The sequence below is a fragment of the Solanum tuberosum genome, unplaced genomic scaffold (genome assembly GCF_000226075.1).
Source record: "Solanum tuberosum cultivar DM 1-3 516 R44 unplaced genomic scaffold, SolTub_3.0 scf00335, whole genome shotgun sequence".
Taxonomy (NCBI): Eukaryota; Viridiplantae; Streptophyta; class Magnoliopsida; order Solanales; family Solanaceae; genus Solanum; species Solanum tuberosum.
Window position 1 is genome coordinate 585848 of NW_006239280.1, and position 16449 is coordinate 602296.

Sequence of the window (16449 nt, forward strand, 5' to 3'; positions counted from 1 at the left end):
TGGCGGGAGGGGGGGATCGGGGTAAGGATGGGGTAAAAAAAAATAAAAATTGAAGAAACATTTTTCATTTTTTAAAACATTTTACCCAACCAAACACACCCTAAGGCTTTTTCGCTAGTTAATAAACCTTTAAAAAAATTAGTGGTTTCCAGGTTTGGCAGATTTGACCAATTTCTGAAGGGTTATGATTTTTTTAAAAGGGTTGTGACTTTTTTAAAAGGTTGTAACTTTTGTGAAAAGGTGGTAACTTTTTCAAAGGATTGTGATCTTTCGGATAAAGGCATAACAAACACATGTTCATACTATAAATAAAGGGGTTTTCTCTCATTTCTAACAAAGGATTTTCTAAACTTCTTCTTCTTATGGACAAATAAATTTTGGTGTACTTTACTGCTATTGAGTGGTTTGCTAACACTGTCATTTTAGGTATTGATACAATGGTGAGTAAAATCGTTCTATCATGAGAGGATATATTCTATTAACCTTGAATACTTAAGAGAAATAATTTCCTTAACGAAACATTGTAAATTCAGTGGGCTCGATTTTCTTTGTTGAGAAAAATATTTTTCAGATTCAATTTGTTTATTGGTTTTTGAGTTTTCTTGTTTTAGTAATACTCTACTTTGTTGTTTCATACAAAGTTTTCCAAAATACTTGTTCTAAGTATTTTAGCAATACATATTAGATAACACTAAAAAGTTCAAAATATGAAAAAGTAAATCAAATACGGTTCAACATATATGTAAAATATAATTTTAATTATATATAAACAATGTAATTTCTGATATATTTTAATCAACATCTACTATATATAACGTTATTAAATTCTCTGGGTATATTTTTCTTTTAAATCTCGTTATTTTAATTCTTGGATCCACCACTAAATACGAAACATAATTGTCTTATCATGAATTGTTTTCAGATGAGGCAGCGAGAGAGCTGATGAAAAGATACATTTCAGCATCATCATGTGTTTGCCAATACATTGAGCAGTTGTATCGCTCTACCAAAGTTGGTGAAGAATTGCTTAGAATGATTTGAAATATTATATATATATTACGCTTGTTACTAATTAGTGCATGATAATGTGCAAGGACAAACTCAATGATATTGGTGATTTAAAGTCAAATTGTAATAATATGCTTTGAGATTTTAATACTTTTATTTGACATTACTTTTCTAGATTTTGAGATACGGTTATTAATTAATTTTTATGACTTTCTTCTAATAATTCTTTTTTAATTCATAATAAACCCAATCTACTTAATATTTTTAGAGACATTGGGAAGACATGGCTAAAAAGAAAAGCATGTATCGCTAGCAAACCAAAATTTGATATTGGGGTTTTTTTTTTCCTGTAGAAACTATTTTGTTAGACATACATCTACCTCATATATATTAATTAGTTATGAACACGTGTGTTGCACGTGTATTTCTATCAAGTATTTCAAACTTTCTAAAATGTCATGAATATTAATACAACATACATGTGTAAGTGTTTCCAATTTGAAAGTGAAAATACAATTTTTCATGTAAAAATATATGTTGCAACAATATAAAACAATTGCAAATGATGTTGTAATGTTACTCTTAAACAATATACTTCAAGTAGAATATTGAATAATCTTGTTGATTTATATTACTAAAATCTAAACAAAATGAAGCTTAATTACTCCATTCTTATAATATTACAATCAAAATGTCCAAAAGCAAAATTGTCATCACACCAACCATTTGAGTTTTAACACTGCAGAAAACTACCATCAATATAGATTGCTCATATTTAAGAAAATTATTTGGCTTAGTGTTGCACAAATATAAATGGAACTCTCATTTTTATTTGAAAATAAGTTGCTAATCTCATTCATACAAATCGTAGAAAAACTAAAAATAAAACAAAAAGGGTGAAAATGAACAATATATGTATGTGTTCGCAACAATATAATTAGATAGACGATAAAGTAACACAATTAAAATCGTTTATTCAAAGTAACAATTTTTTTAGCGATCTTTATTTAAATTAATTTGAATTTAGACAAATGACAATATGGATATATGAGCATATTGCATAAATTATTCAAGTATTATCAAATTCATCATACATTAATAGAAGTTTTGTCAATTAAGTAACACTTACATGAACAATAACACAATGACAAATAAAAATAAATTTCCACAACAATGCAAAATGATACAAGAATTACATAAAAATGTGGACTGCATACCAAATTTAATTTGGACAATCATACCTTGACTCCAAAATGGAAAAGAAAACTTAAAATTATGAGCTAATAAACATAAGATCTCAAGGAATAGGTTATCTCTTTTATACTTCTAAGTTCAACTATTCTACCGTAAGAAAACTTTTCTTTTTCATGATTTCATCTCTTAAACTTCTAACTTCAACTATTCTATTGTAAGAAAGCTAACTTCAAAAATGGTGTCATATGTTCTTCTCCTCAGTTAGCTTCTTGACTATGACATTTGTTCTTCTAGGAAGAAGATTAGAGAACCTTAGATGAAAAAAAAGAAAAGAATATGATGATCTAGGGACAAGCAAATTGTGGCTATAATTTACTGGTATTTATAGTGATATTTAACTGTCTTTTCACCTACCAAAATTCAATAATGAGACACACTGAATCATGACACATAAATTTTATTTTTGGTTTCAAAATTCAAAGAGTCATTGAATTGGAAGAGTTTCAATAATGAGACATTGAATCATGACACATAAATTTTATTTTTGATTTCAAAATTCAAAGAGTCACTGAATTGAAAAAGTTTCATACATTGTTTTGTCTTCTACTTTAATTAAATTAATTAATCTAATCAATTATAATTATAATGCCATGACATAAGAATTAAAGTATAGTTATTGGACTTCATATATATCATTATGTAATTAAAATACCAATGTTTAACAAATTAAGTAACCATATAATATATGATAAATAGATTATTTTAAGTAAATTGAAGGAGAAAAATAAAAATAAATACAATTTTTTTTTGAAAAAATGTAACTGATTATTTTTTAAAAGGATAAAAATGTCTAACAATTTTCTATGAATATTTTTTCTTTGAATTTTTGACTTAACGCCTTTCCACTTTAGTGTAATATAATAATAAAATTATATATAATTACTATTTAATATTTAATTGATTAGCTATTTCATAATATTTTTATTTAGTGTAGGAGTAAAATGGTATTTCAACTTCTAACTTTTTTTGTTCCCACTTTTAGTAGTATATATATATATGATATGATGATATGATTCTACCAATATTTTCAAATAATAATTACATGTCTTATCATTAATTAAGAGTTTTCCACTATATATTGAGGAAAGATACATCAAGATACATGTATTTTTACTATCAAATACACTAAGATAGGGAGAGAGAGAAGCTACTGAGATGGGGAGGGAGACGAACAAGATAGTCATGTATCATAATATTACAAACTAGAGTGTATCTAAGTAAGATTTATAAGTTTCCCTTTTTTTTACATGTAATTAAGGACTCATTAATCATCATGCCCATGTTACCTTCTTCTAAGTGGACGTTTTTGGTCACCACTAATAAGTAAGTCGAACTACATAAATATGCGTTTTAACTTGACTCATTTGATAGCTATGTCCTTTAATTTTGGATGCACACAAGTAGGTATTTCAATTTGTATAGAGTTGAACAAGTAGACGCACTGTCCTACTTGACGTCCCACGCGTGGCAATTCACGTTCTATGTGCATTATACCAAATTTATACAAGTTTAAGTGACTAGTTGTCTACCCCCAAAATTGAAGGATATCGATGTTAGTCAAGGCCAAATTAGTTCGTATATTTATGTATTATACCCAAAAATAAAATAAAAAATGACTTAGGATAGATCAAGTCTAACTCAGCAGTGATAGACATGGGTATCTCTTCAGCCATAATTATCGGAGAATGTAACCGTATATCCCGCCTCAAATAAAGTTATGGTCTTTAAATTTATATGTTTGTAATATATTATTATTTAGGGATAATTGCAGAGACCTCCCCTTTAGGTTTTGCTTTATAACACTCATATTCCCTGTGATTTTCGATATTATGTCTACCTTCCTTATTTTTATTTTCTTGTAACCATTCTTTAAATCTATTAAAATAAATACAAATTAATTTAGATTTGACATTTTTACCCTTCTATATATTAATTTCTTCATATTATATATAAAAAATAACTCATTTAACAAAAACTTTAAAAATTAATCAACACAAATAAATTTTCTTAAGAATTAAAAGTCGTCTTCTCTTCAAACTTCCACTTTATGGGTCTTTTTCAATTTTTCTCCATTCCTCTTCGCAAGAGTCAGCCATGCATCTTCCCTGCAAAAGCAAGCAAATTAGGTATTCTTCTTCAAATCTCATATCATTGCTAATGCAGACTAAGTATTCTTATTTTGTGGATTTTGATGCTACATCACATATATGTCGTGGCTTTAGAAATTGCAAGTTCATTTGACTTACCCGTGAAAAATGAAATCACTTATTAGAGGCAACGGAATAGTTGCAAAATCACAAAGAAAATGAAGTAATAGGTTGTAACATTCACTCAGTCGACTAAATAAATATGCTTAAGCTACTCACTCATATTAGATAAGAAGCAGAAACTCTTTACAGAAAATGAGGCATCTTATGTAATGGATTAGATACATTATAAACATACTAGCTTACAATCAAAGGTGATGAAAAATCAGAAAGTGCATTGTTCCCCTCGATGAATCAGCAAAGTCAATAATTGATTCATTTTCCAATCCATAGAAAGGATCAGGAACAAGCTTGTTCTTTACCGGAGTTCCTAAAACACTGCAATTTGAATTACAAAGTGACTCTTTTTTTGTTTGGAAGTAAAAATATAACAATTCAAAGCACCATCTCCACAATATTTGAATTTGAACTTCATATCGAACAAGAATCAAGCCATTTCATTGCAAAAGATTGTATCTTTTATAATTTATAATCTACAAAAGGCAGACTAATGTGAAACAACAAAATCAATTGTTCATCCTAACAATTATCATCAAAGTAATATAATAAAATTTTCTCTGATATGTTGCACAACTTATTAAACTTGTCACTACCAAATTCCCTCTTAGAGAAAATTATACACCCCCAGAAAAAAGTTCTTTTTTACAGTAAACTGACATTTCAAAATCTAAACAGAACACACCACCAGATTTCACTAATTTGACTTGAACAAAATCTGATCGTTCTTATCGGATTTCTCTCTTGGGGAGTTCATTTTTATCTTCGATTTTTGAAGAAATTGTTGCCGGAAAATGATGGGTTATTGTGGGGAAAATATTCATCAGTGAAATGGTAAAGTGAAATGGGGATGAAGAGTTAATTTTTGGTGAAAATGGTGGGTCACCGTGAATGAAGACTTTGATCTTTGTTTGATAAAAAATCAGGTATATATATATAAAATAGTATTGATGTATTTGTACTGATTTATTTTTAAAATATTTGTTAAATGAGTTATTTTTTATATAATATTTACTAATATGAAGAAATTAATATATAGAAGGGTAAAAATGTCAAATCTAAATTAATTTGTATTTATTTTAAATAGGTTGAAAGAATGGTTACAAGAAAATGAAAATAAGGGAGGTAGACATTATATCGTAAACCACAGGAGAAGTGAGTGTTATAGAGCGAAACCTAGAGGGAGGTCTCTGAAATTATCCTTATTATTTATTACTCTCCTACGTTACTGTGAGTCATTTCAACTGAATCAGTCTTATTCACCATTTCTAGCCCTTATATTCTTACGAGTTAGCTTGGTTCACAATAGAACCTTTGTATAGTAGGTTTATTCTTGGAAATAAGCTCGTCACAGTAATAATATTTGTGGCAATAAAAAGCAATAACAGCAGAACGCAACAATACAGTTGATCAACAAGATTATAAAGAACAATAATAACACCAAGATTTTTTACATGAAAACCTCACGGACACTGTCAATATGTGAGTTCACACTCCCCGTTTTTCCTCACCGACTATTTCTTAAATCTTGTTTGTGATGCCTCACTCTTCTTTCTCTCTTTTGTTTGCAGTGTATTACAATTGGCAAGAAAATGACCTTTGATAGTTGAAAAATGTAGTGGTCTCCTAGTATGCTAGCTATAGGAGAAAGTTAATTCTCCTCCACATCTTGCCAAACTTTGGCTCCAAGGAAAAAGAAATCAGCTAAATTGGCACATGGGGTTGGACCCTATGGCAAGTTGTGAAAAGATTCAGAGCAGGAAAAATGTAATCTTCTACTATAAAACATGAGAAATACACCCTTTTATCCATACTCACTTCAAGAGTTGAAAAAGAAGAGCATATTTTCTTTCTAGTTCTAGCCATCTATATGGATATTGCAGTTTCAGTGGTGCAATGGTGTTGTGGTAAGCCTTTGGCTTGGGCATGGGATGAGGTGAAAAAACAGTGTCTTTACTGTATAAAATATAAAGAAAATGCAGAGGCTTTTGAGAGTGAGGCTACAGAATTCCTAGAAAAAGTTCAACGCCTCGAAGAGGCCGTCCAAAGAAGTGGACGACACAGCATCAGGGAAGAGCTTCATAGACAGCTTGATAAAGCCAGAGATGTCAAGAATAAGGTGAATGTTCTAACAAGCGATATGGAGACAGCAACAAGTACTGGTTGCATCTCCAACTATAAGCTTAGTAAAAGAATTGTTAAACTGAGAAAAGCTATGATGCAGCTGCTACAAGATCCGGAATTCATTTCAGCAGTATCTCTGCAACCACAAGCAATTAGGCCGCGCTCTCGTGCTGAACGGCCTGATGATTTTCTTTATTTCCCCTCAAGAAAGCCAACCATGGATGAGATCATGAATGCCCTGAAAGATGAGGGGCGTAGCACCGTACAAGTATATGGCATGGGAGGTGTGGGTAAAACCTACATGGTAAAAGCATTGGCAAGTCGAGCTTTGAAGGAAAAAAAATTCGATCAGGTTGTGGTATCAGTCGTCTCGCAAACTGTTGATTTGAGGAAAATTCAAGGGGACATTGCTCATGGCTTGGGGGAGGAACTTACCTCCACTGAAGTGCAAGATCGTGCGGATGACCTTAGGAACATTTTGAATGACCACGGTAACATCCTGTTGATCTTGGATGACTTGTGGGACACAATAAACCTATCAACCATTGGGATACCACAATATTCCGAGAGCTGCAAATGCAAGATCTTAATCACTACAAGGCAGATGAATGTGTGTGACGATCTGGATAGGCAGTACTCCGCCATCCAAATCAAAGTCCTTTCAGGCGATGATCCTTGGACATTGTTCACTCAAAAAGCAGGAGATAATCTGAAGGTGCCGCCTGGTTTTGAAGAGATAGGGAAGAAAATTGTTGAGGAATGCAGGGGATTGCCAATAGCACTTTCAACCATTGGAAGTGCACTGTACAAGAAGGACTTGACATATTGGGAAACGGCAGCTACACGTCTCCAGAGTTCTAAAACTGCATCCATTAAAGAAGATGATCTCAACTCTGTCATCAGAAAATGCATAGAACTGAGCTACAGTTTCTTGCCAAATGATACGTGCAAGCGGGTTTTCCAGATGTGCTCCTTCTTTCCTGAAGATTATAATATCCCCAAGGAAACCTTGACAAGGTATGGCATGGGACTGGCCTTAATCCCAAACATCGAGAGAGTCAAAGAAGCAAGAGGTGATATTCATCAAACAGTCGAAGAACTCAAAGCTGCTTCTTTGCTCTTAGATGGCGATAAGGAGGAGACTGTCAAAATGCACGATGTTATACGTGATATTTCAATACAAATAGGATACAACCAGGAGAAACCCAAGAGCATTGTTAAAGCAAGCATGAAATTGGAGAACTGGCCAGGGGAAATCTTAACCAACTCATGTGGAGCAATCTCACTCATATCGAATCATCTTAAAAGGCTACCTGATAGAGTAGACTGCCCTGAAACTGAGATTCTATTGCTTCAGGATAACAAGAACTTAAGGTTAGTTCCAGATGAATTCTTCCAAGGTATGAGAGCTCTAAAAGTCTTGGATTTTACTGGTGTAAAATTCAAGTCCTTACCCTCCTCAACTCAGCAGTTGTCGCTTCTTCGCTTACTCTCTTTGGATAATTGCAGATTCCTAAAAGATGTATCTATGATTGGAGAACTTAACAGGCTTGAAATTTTGACTCTAAGAATGTCGGGGATCACATCATTGCCTGAAAGTTTTGCAAACTTGAAAGAGCTACGGATTCTAGATATTACCTTATCTCTTCAATGTGAAAATGTCCCACCAGGAGTAATATCTAGCATGGATAAGTTAGAAGAGTTATACATGCAAGGCTGCTTTGCAGATTGGGAAATTACAAATGAAAACAGGAAAGCTAACTTCCAAGAGATATTGACCTTGGGTAGCTTGACAATCTTGAAAGTAGATATCAAGAATGTTTGTTGCCTACCTCCTGATAGTGTTGCTCCTAATTGGGAGAAATTTGATATATGTGTTAGTGATTCAGACCAACGCAGGTTCGCCAACGCAACACATGAGGCCTCATTTACTAGAGGGTTGGCAACTGGCGTCACGTTGGAAGCATTTCCAGAATGGTTTAGGCAGGCAGTAGCACACAAAGTAGAGAAGCTGAGCTACCAATTATGTGGTAATTTGAGCAATATTCTGCAAGAATACCACCATGGAAATTTTGATGGAGTGAAATCTCTATATGTAGACCAGTGCGTTGACATTGCCCAATTGATAAGGTTGGGAAATGAATTACCAAATCAACCAGTGTTCCCTCAACTGGAGAAGCTGAACATTCACCACATGCAAAAAACGGAAGGCATCTGTGTCGAGGAGTTACTACCTGGATCTTTACAAAAAGTCAGAACTCTGGAGGTCGGAGAGTGTCCTAATTTGAAAGATTCACTCCTTCCTCCTAATTTAATTCAAAGAATGCCAAATCTTGAAGAAGTTAAGGTAACAGGAACCTCAATCAATGCTGTGTTTGGATTTGACGGCATCACATTCCAAGGTGGACAATTAAGGAAGTTGAACAGATTGACACTGCAGAATCTTTCTCAACTAACTAGCCTATGGAAGGGTCCTAGTGAATTAGTTATGTTCCACAGGCTAGAAGTTGTTAAAGTTTCACAATGTGAAAACCTCAGGTATATCTTCCCTTACGCCGTTTCTGATTACCTTTGTCATTTACAAGTACTATGGCTAGAAGATTGCAGTGGTTTGGAGAAAGTGATAGGTGGTCACACAGATGAAGTACCAGAAAGCATAACTCTCCCAAGACTAACTACTTTGAGGCTTCAACGTCTACCACATCTCACAGATTTCTACACTCAAGAGGCATATTTACGTTGCCCTGAATTGCAAAGACTGCATAAACAGGATTGCAAAAGATTGAGAACTAACCTCTCTGATTACCATAGTGATCAGGAAATCCAAGAAAAGAGCAGCTGAATCGTCTAGAGATTTTCATACTTTTATATAGTTTTGTAGACTGATTTTTACTTTATTTTTGAGTATATATAGCCCCCTTAAATTAAATTTAGTGTGCTTTACTCATATTTTTCTCTTCCAACAGAGTTCAGGAATATGAAATCTATGTTGCAACTTGCAACTATAGATTAAATTAAAGGATCATTTTGTGCTGATGACAAGCACGAATACTACCTTACGTATTTTACCTGCATCGTTTCCTATATGTCCATTAGACTGAAAGATCAATTTTCAGTTTCAACCACTGAGAACAAAATATAATTTATGTTAAACATAATTTTGATGGACTAACAACAGAAGTTGCATACATGCTGATAACAATTACGCATGCCCTAACAGACTATTCGAACAAGTGTATATAGTAGATGAAATACTTAATTTTTGTTCCAAAACAATGATATTGAACTTCTGTGTGATGTTTAATCTCTGTACTTCCACATCAAGTTCAAATTGTTGGGCTATGAAGGTGATTAGGACGTCATGCAGAAACTTACAATTGCAAATCATATGGTTGATAAATCAGACGACATAAACTTGTACTAAAAACATAATATTATTATATAAAAACTAATATAAAAGAAAAATATTATAAATTGTTGAGAGAATAAATCTCTCCATAAACTAAACTCTTAAACGTCTACAAAGTGGAAGTTATTGTGTTTTTAGTGTGAGAAGAGGGGTCTTCTATTTATAGGATTCCATACGTTTCCTCCAAGGATAATAAATCAAATATGGAAGAGAATTATATTTTCCTTTCAGAAAAAGTTTAAGCATGTATGGTAATACTTTAACTTTTCTTTTAAGGAAAAAATAAACTTCAAATAAGATAAGAAAATCAGGGCAAAACCCTAACACAAATAACTCATTTTGATACAACTGGTAGATTTCTCGAAAGAGGTCAACCCCATAGCCATTAGCCCTGTCCGAGGATACCAATGTGATCAACATGCTTAGGAAAAGCCAGTGATAATGTTGTTGACAACCCATTAAGGAATTCCGTTGGATCAAAATAAGATGGAGAATGCAATTAAATAAGATGTACCTCAAATACATGCAACACACAAGGTTTGTTAGTGGCAGTTTACAGATATCAATCTTGATTCTTAGTTGCTCTCATCTGCTCTGCTGTATAAATAATGTTATTTTGTTGTCACCTATAGTATGAAAGAATAATGTTCTTTCAGTATCTAACAAGAAGGAAATTGCGGAATAGTAACTCAACACAAGGATTTTTAGGTGGAAAACTCCTTGCTAAAGGTTCTTTTGGTAACTCTGAAGAGATGAAGGGACTCGTGACGTGGCCAAATAGACAAAAAGGAGGACAGATACACGGATATGATCTCACAATGTCCTGATCATTACGCAGGAATATTGCTTGGCATCACTAACAACGTAGACCGCTCGAGTCTATTGGTTAATATGTTACCTGTATTTGATTGCTAATAAATTGTATATAACTAGTTAAGTTAAGATGTATGTCCTTGACCTCATACAAATTCAACTGCATCCTGATAATTAACAAGTTTCACAAATAATTGAGAAATAATTGAAAGTTTGACTATCCATTACCAAATTGTGTTATCTTTCTCATCAATAAAGAATACTTAGAAGGCTTCAAATTCTAGCAAACAGCAGACAGTTGAGAAATTAATTGAGAAGCTTCCTTCCAATCAAAAGTAGATATAACTAATAACAAATATCGTTGACTTTGAATAATAAAGATTCGAGAATACTATATAGTATTTTTTTATTATTCTTTTCTTTTTCACCTATAAGTGAAAGACAACAAATAATAATCCTAATAATATTGTTAATTATTAAGGATGTCAAGCCCTTTATCTCTTCTTCTACAATGGCTTTCCTTCTTCTTAATACTCTGTCAAATCTTTTATGCATCTCAAGCTGATCTGGGAACAGCAAGCCAATATAGCCCACCATACACACGTAAGTTAATTTTTCATTGCTTAATTATGTTTCATTATGAAATTAAGTAATACAATAGTAAGAGTTGTCATCCTATGACTAAATTCAAGCGATGAAAATAGTCTCTTGCAATTTTGTAAAATAAGGCTATACACAATATATCCAATTTGATCGATCTAGCTTCTTGGATCCCGTGACTAGAAGACCTAGTCATAGATTCAATTGCAACATAAGCTACATACCATAGAAGTTAGAACCAACTTATCATTTCGTGCATATAGCAGAATCTTAGTGCATCGTACTACAAGCTTATATATTTCATTCTGAATGATATTTTTTTTTTCCGTTGTACTAAATGCAGCGAGTGCATGTTTTGGGAGTGATTCAACACAATTTCCATCAAGCAACTTCTTTGCAGCAGCTAGTGAAGGGATTTGGGATGATGGAGCTGCCTGTGGAAGACAATATTTGATAAGTTGCATTAGCTCTGTTTTGCCTAAAGCTTGTAAACCAGGAGAAACTATTCAGATCAAAATCGTTGACCGCGCACAAAATATAACTTCAACACCAACAAGACAAGGAACCACTATGGTCCTTTCTACTGCTGCTCTTGCTGCAATTGCTGATTCAAATGCCCCTTCTCTTAATATCGATTTCCGACAGTAAGTAATCATTCATCCTCTCATTCAATTTAATTATCGTTTTCCTCAAAAAAAAGAGTAACTAAACTAAGTTTGATTACATGTGCTAAACAAAGTAATTATTACTACTACTACTACAATTATTGGAAAGAGATAAAGGAAACGACAACTTTAACGTGACTTGTGCACATGTAAGAAGTACTTTCTGCTTTTCAATTTATTTGTGTGCTTTTAATTTAAAAAGAGAAAGAAATATTAAAAACACACTTAAATTACGCGTGAATTATTAGTTTTATTTTTAAATTATTGACAACTTTAAAAACATCTCTTTACTTGACTGACCAAACTTTAAAAACACTCTCAATCTTGCAACACGAGTGAAATACACCCCTAAATTCTTGTCAACTTTAGAGGTGTTTTCAGCACTTCTTTCGTCTTTTTATTAAGAGTGTCATGCTTCTACAAGAGTTTGAAACCAATTGATATGTCATGTAGGTGATCGGGGGTGTATCTAAGTTTAGTTAGTTAAGTAAAGGAGTGTTTTTAAGACGGTCAATTGTTCAGGGACGAAACTAATCATTTGCGTCAAGTTGAGGGTGTTTTCAATACTTCTCTCTTAAAAATAAAATATGTAAAATGTATGTTAATTTTATGATCTCAAATGAAAGTAAATAAACAAATTGAAACACAAAAAATACTTTAATTAGGTTTAAGTAGTATGGAGGAATCTCAACCTATATTGTTGTGATCGAGTGTTGCATCAAATCAATTCAAATTAATTATGGTCAAGTCGTAGCTATAAATTGAAGTGATTGATACGTCGAACCTAACACCTGTAGTAATTGCAGTGGCACTGCTGCTACCCCTCAATTTTGATGCAAGTTGTACATAATATTGACCCCGTCAATAGACTGGAATGACAAAAAAAAAAAAAAGGGCCCCAACTATGAAAAAGATGGAAATGTGTTTAAAAGGGTATTTAAGGAAAAGAAATAATGAATGCAAATCCTATATAAATAATCCTTTAAGAAAATTATGCATTTCAAATTTTGAACAACATTTCATAAATTTAAATGTTCTAATTTTAACATTGACAGATAAGAACTCTTTGTTACTGCAGGGTCTAGAAGGAAAAAAAAACTAGTATTTTCTTGACGCACCGTTTGGATAATATTTGGTTGAAGTTGAAAAAAAGCAAATAAACAAGTGTTTGAAGTTGAAAAGAAGCATTTGGAAGGAAAAAAATTGTATTTAGACGTTAATTTTACTTGGAATTTTTTCTTCGAAATTTTGGAAGTAAATCACCATTCACTTGAAATGGCCCTTAATTTTTAAAAATTAGAATTGAGAAGCAAAAATACAAAAAACGATCGTTTGATTTGTAAATAGTAGTACTTCATTATTTGCAAATAATTAGTGTATATGTACCAAATGCAACAATATGTTGAGCTTGCACTTTTTACGTACCTGGGTTATCATTTAGTGAATCGATTGTATATTAGTAATTAGCCATCCATTATATTTGAAACAAATCTGTATTTGTTCACTTTAGCATATCTAGAAAGGGACAAAAAAAATTATGTTTAATTTTTAGCTTTAATTGTTCACTGAAATACAATTTCCAAGTCTATTAAAAATTACTATGTAGTAATTAGTACGAGTATCATGGTAAAATATACATTTCATTTGTTATTCTTTAACAGGGAGTTTGATAAATCCATTAAAAAAGTAAATGTGAATGGAGGGAGTACTTCTTATACTATATGCTTGGTGTATGCATCTTAAGGGATCATTTGATACATGAACTACATAATTATCTTAATATAATAGTCTTGGAATTATTCCTAGACTAAATTTATCTCACCTAAGAGATAGAATAAAATAATTTCAAGTTGAATGTGATAAGGTGGGATATTTTAGGATTAATCCTGAGATTAAATTTATATTGTATTTGATTGATGGAATAATTTATATTGTCATTTGTCACCAAACACAATATAAATTTTATCTCATAATTAATTCTAAAATGTCCCACCTTATTTCACGTATAAGAATGTTAGTCAATGTCTCATCAATGTGTTGGAAGTTAGAAAAGTTGATCCAATAAATTTGATGAAGTCAATGTCGAGATAATTTTGAACATGGAACATCATTTTATGAAGTTAAGAAAATACAGTAACATATAAAGGCAAACGTGCATCGATAGAAAACAAGGCAAGTTGTTGCTACACCTAATAATAATCGGCTGGAACGTGTTTTGAGAGAAATAAATTAGTATTGGCTCAATTTATTTGAAAAAATATTAGATTATTGTGTTTCATTTGAAAACATTTGATGATTAGGTGAATTATGGTTTAAAAAAAATCAGCAAATTTTATTTGACTTGCTAAACTATGGATAACACTAATATAGCAGCCTTAACGATACACCAATTTGTGCAATAGTTTGAAGAGTAACTTGTTGATGAATAATATAAATTAAAAATAGAGAACAATAAGATCAACCGCTCTCGATTTGGCCGATCCGATTAGTTTGAAAATTTAAGATTGAATATCTAAAGACCTTTTTAGATTGAGCAACTTTCACAGATAGCAAACATAAAAATCATATTTGTATGTTATAATTATAGTTTGCATAATTGCATTCCATAGCAAACTTTATGTTTGTTATGGCTATTAATATGTATATTTCGCTATACATTTATACAAAAGAAACAATTGTATAATATGTTTCTGTATACATATACAAAAACAATCAATTGTATAATTTGTGTTTGTATAAAGCGATAAAAGAGAGAAAGACAAAAGAAAACTGAGCAGGGAAAGATCTGTATTTGTATATTCATAAGTGTATATGATGAAAATATATGTATTTATATTTGTATATACAATTTTCTCTCGCTTTATACAAACACAATGTATACAATTGTGTTTGTATAAAGTGAGAGAGGCGAGTGAGAGTAGCGTGCGAGATCAGGGAGAAGGGAGAGAGGGGAACAAAAATATATGTATATATACAATTTTCTCTCGCTTTATAAAAACACCAATCTTAAATCTTAGCAGAATCTTAGTGCATCGTACTACAAGCTTATATATTTCATTCTGAATGATATATCTTTCTTTTTTCGTTGTACTAAACGCAGCGAGTGCATGTTTTGGGAGTGATTCAACACAATTTCCATCAAGCAACTTCTTTGCAGCAGCTAGTGAAGGGATTTGGGATGATGGAGCTGCCTATGGAAGACAATATTTGATAAGTTGCATTAGCTCTGTTCTGCCTAAAGCTTGTATACCAGGAGAAACTATACAGATCAAAATCGTTGACCGCGCACAAAATCTAACTTCAACACCAACAAGACAAGGAACCACTATGGTCCTTTCTACTGCTGCTCTTGCAGCAATTGCTGATTCAAATGCCCCTTCTCTTAATATCGATTTTCGACAGTAAGTAATCATTCATCCTGTCATTCAATTTAATTATCGTTTTCCTACAAAAGTAACTAAACTAAGTTTGATTACATGTGCTAAACAAGTAATTATTACTACTGCTACAATTATTGGAAAGAGATAAAGTAAACAACTTTAACGTGACTAGTGCACATGTGAGAAGTACTTTCTGTTTTTTTAATCTGTTTGTCTGATTTTAATTTAAAAATATTGAAAACATTCCTAAACTATGCGTGAATTATTAGTTTCATTTCTGAACTATTGACGGCTTTAAAAACACTCATTTACTTGACTAACTAAACTTAAAAAACACTTTGATCTTGCAACATGACTGAAATACACCCTTAAATTCTTGTCAACTTTAGGGGTATTTTTAACACTTCTTTCGTCTTTTTATTAAGTGTGTCATGCTTCTACAAGAGTTTGAAACCAATTGATATGTCATGTGGGTGATCGGGGATGTATCTAAGTTTAGTTAGTTAAGTAAATGAGTGTTTTTAAGGCGGTCAATAGTTTGGGGACGAAACTAATCATTTGTGTCTAGTTTAGGAGTGTTTTTAATACTTCTCTCTTAAAAATAAAATATGTAAAATGTATGTTAATTTTATGATCTCAAATGAAAGTAAACAAACAAATTGAAACACAAAAAATACTTTAATTAGGTTTAAGCTAAATAGCGTGAAGGAATCTCAACCTATATTGTTGCGATCAAGTGTTACATCAAATTAATTATGATCAAGTCGTAGCTATAAATTGAAGTGATTGATACGTGGAACCTAACACCTATAGCAATTACAGTTGCACTACTGCTACCCCTCAATTTTGATGCAAGTTGAACATAATATTGACCCCGTCAAGTCGTCAACTAATAAAGCAATAGACTGGAAAGACAAAAAAAAAAAAAAAGG

General features: G+C 32.0%; 3 protein-coding genes across 5 annotated transcripts in view; all 3 read left to right on the top strand.

The window, feature by feature from the left end:
• Positions 1-1056, top strand: part of LOC102601335 (accelerated cell death 11-like) — an 8248-nt gene extending 7192 nt beyond the window's left edge. The window contains exon 4 of the mRNA XM_006361476.2: positions 923-1056. Within this exon, the coding sequence (XP_006361538.2) occupies positions 923-1041 (119 nt within the window). The 3' untranslated portion in view covers positions 1042-1056. The remainder of the gene's footprint in view (positions 1-922) is intronic.
• Positions 1057-6396: 5340 nt separating this feature from the next.
• Positions 6397-9686, top strand: LOC102599763 (probable disease resistance protein At4g27220). The gene has a single exon (XM_006361472.2). The coding sequence runs from the start codon at positions 6397-6399 to the stop codon at positions 9490-9492; it is 3096 nt and encodes a 1031-aa protein (XP_006361534.1). The 3' UTR covers positions 9493-9686.
• Positions 9687-11278: 1592 nt separating this feature from the next.
• Positions 11279-16449, top strand: part of LOC102600097 (EG45-like domain containing protein) — a 5684-nt gene continuing 513 nt past the window's right edge. Inside the window, exons 1-3 of one of the 3 annotated variants that reach the window (XM_015315314.1) lie at positions 11279-11475; positions 11816-12116; positions 15238-15538. In XM_015315314.1, the coding sequence (XP_015170800.1) occupies positions 12086-12116; positions 15238-15538 (332 nt within the window). In that variant the 5' untranslated portion in view covers positions 11279-11475; positions 11816-12085. Of the gene's footprint in view, positions 11476-11815; positions 12117-13215; positions 13592-15237; positions 15678-16449 lie in introns of those variants that run through there. The other 2 variants (XM_006361473.2, XM_006361474.2) reach the window with 2 other exon arrangements.

What these genes read in the sequence shown, in the direction of transcription:
- LOC102599763 (XM_006361472.2), top strand. Translation starts at nt 6,397, where the DNA reads ATGGATATTGCAGTTTCAGTGGTGCAATGGTGTTGTGGTAAGCCTTTG.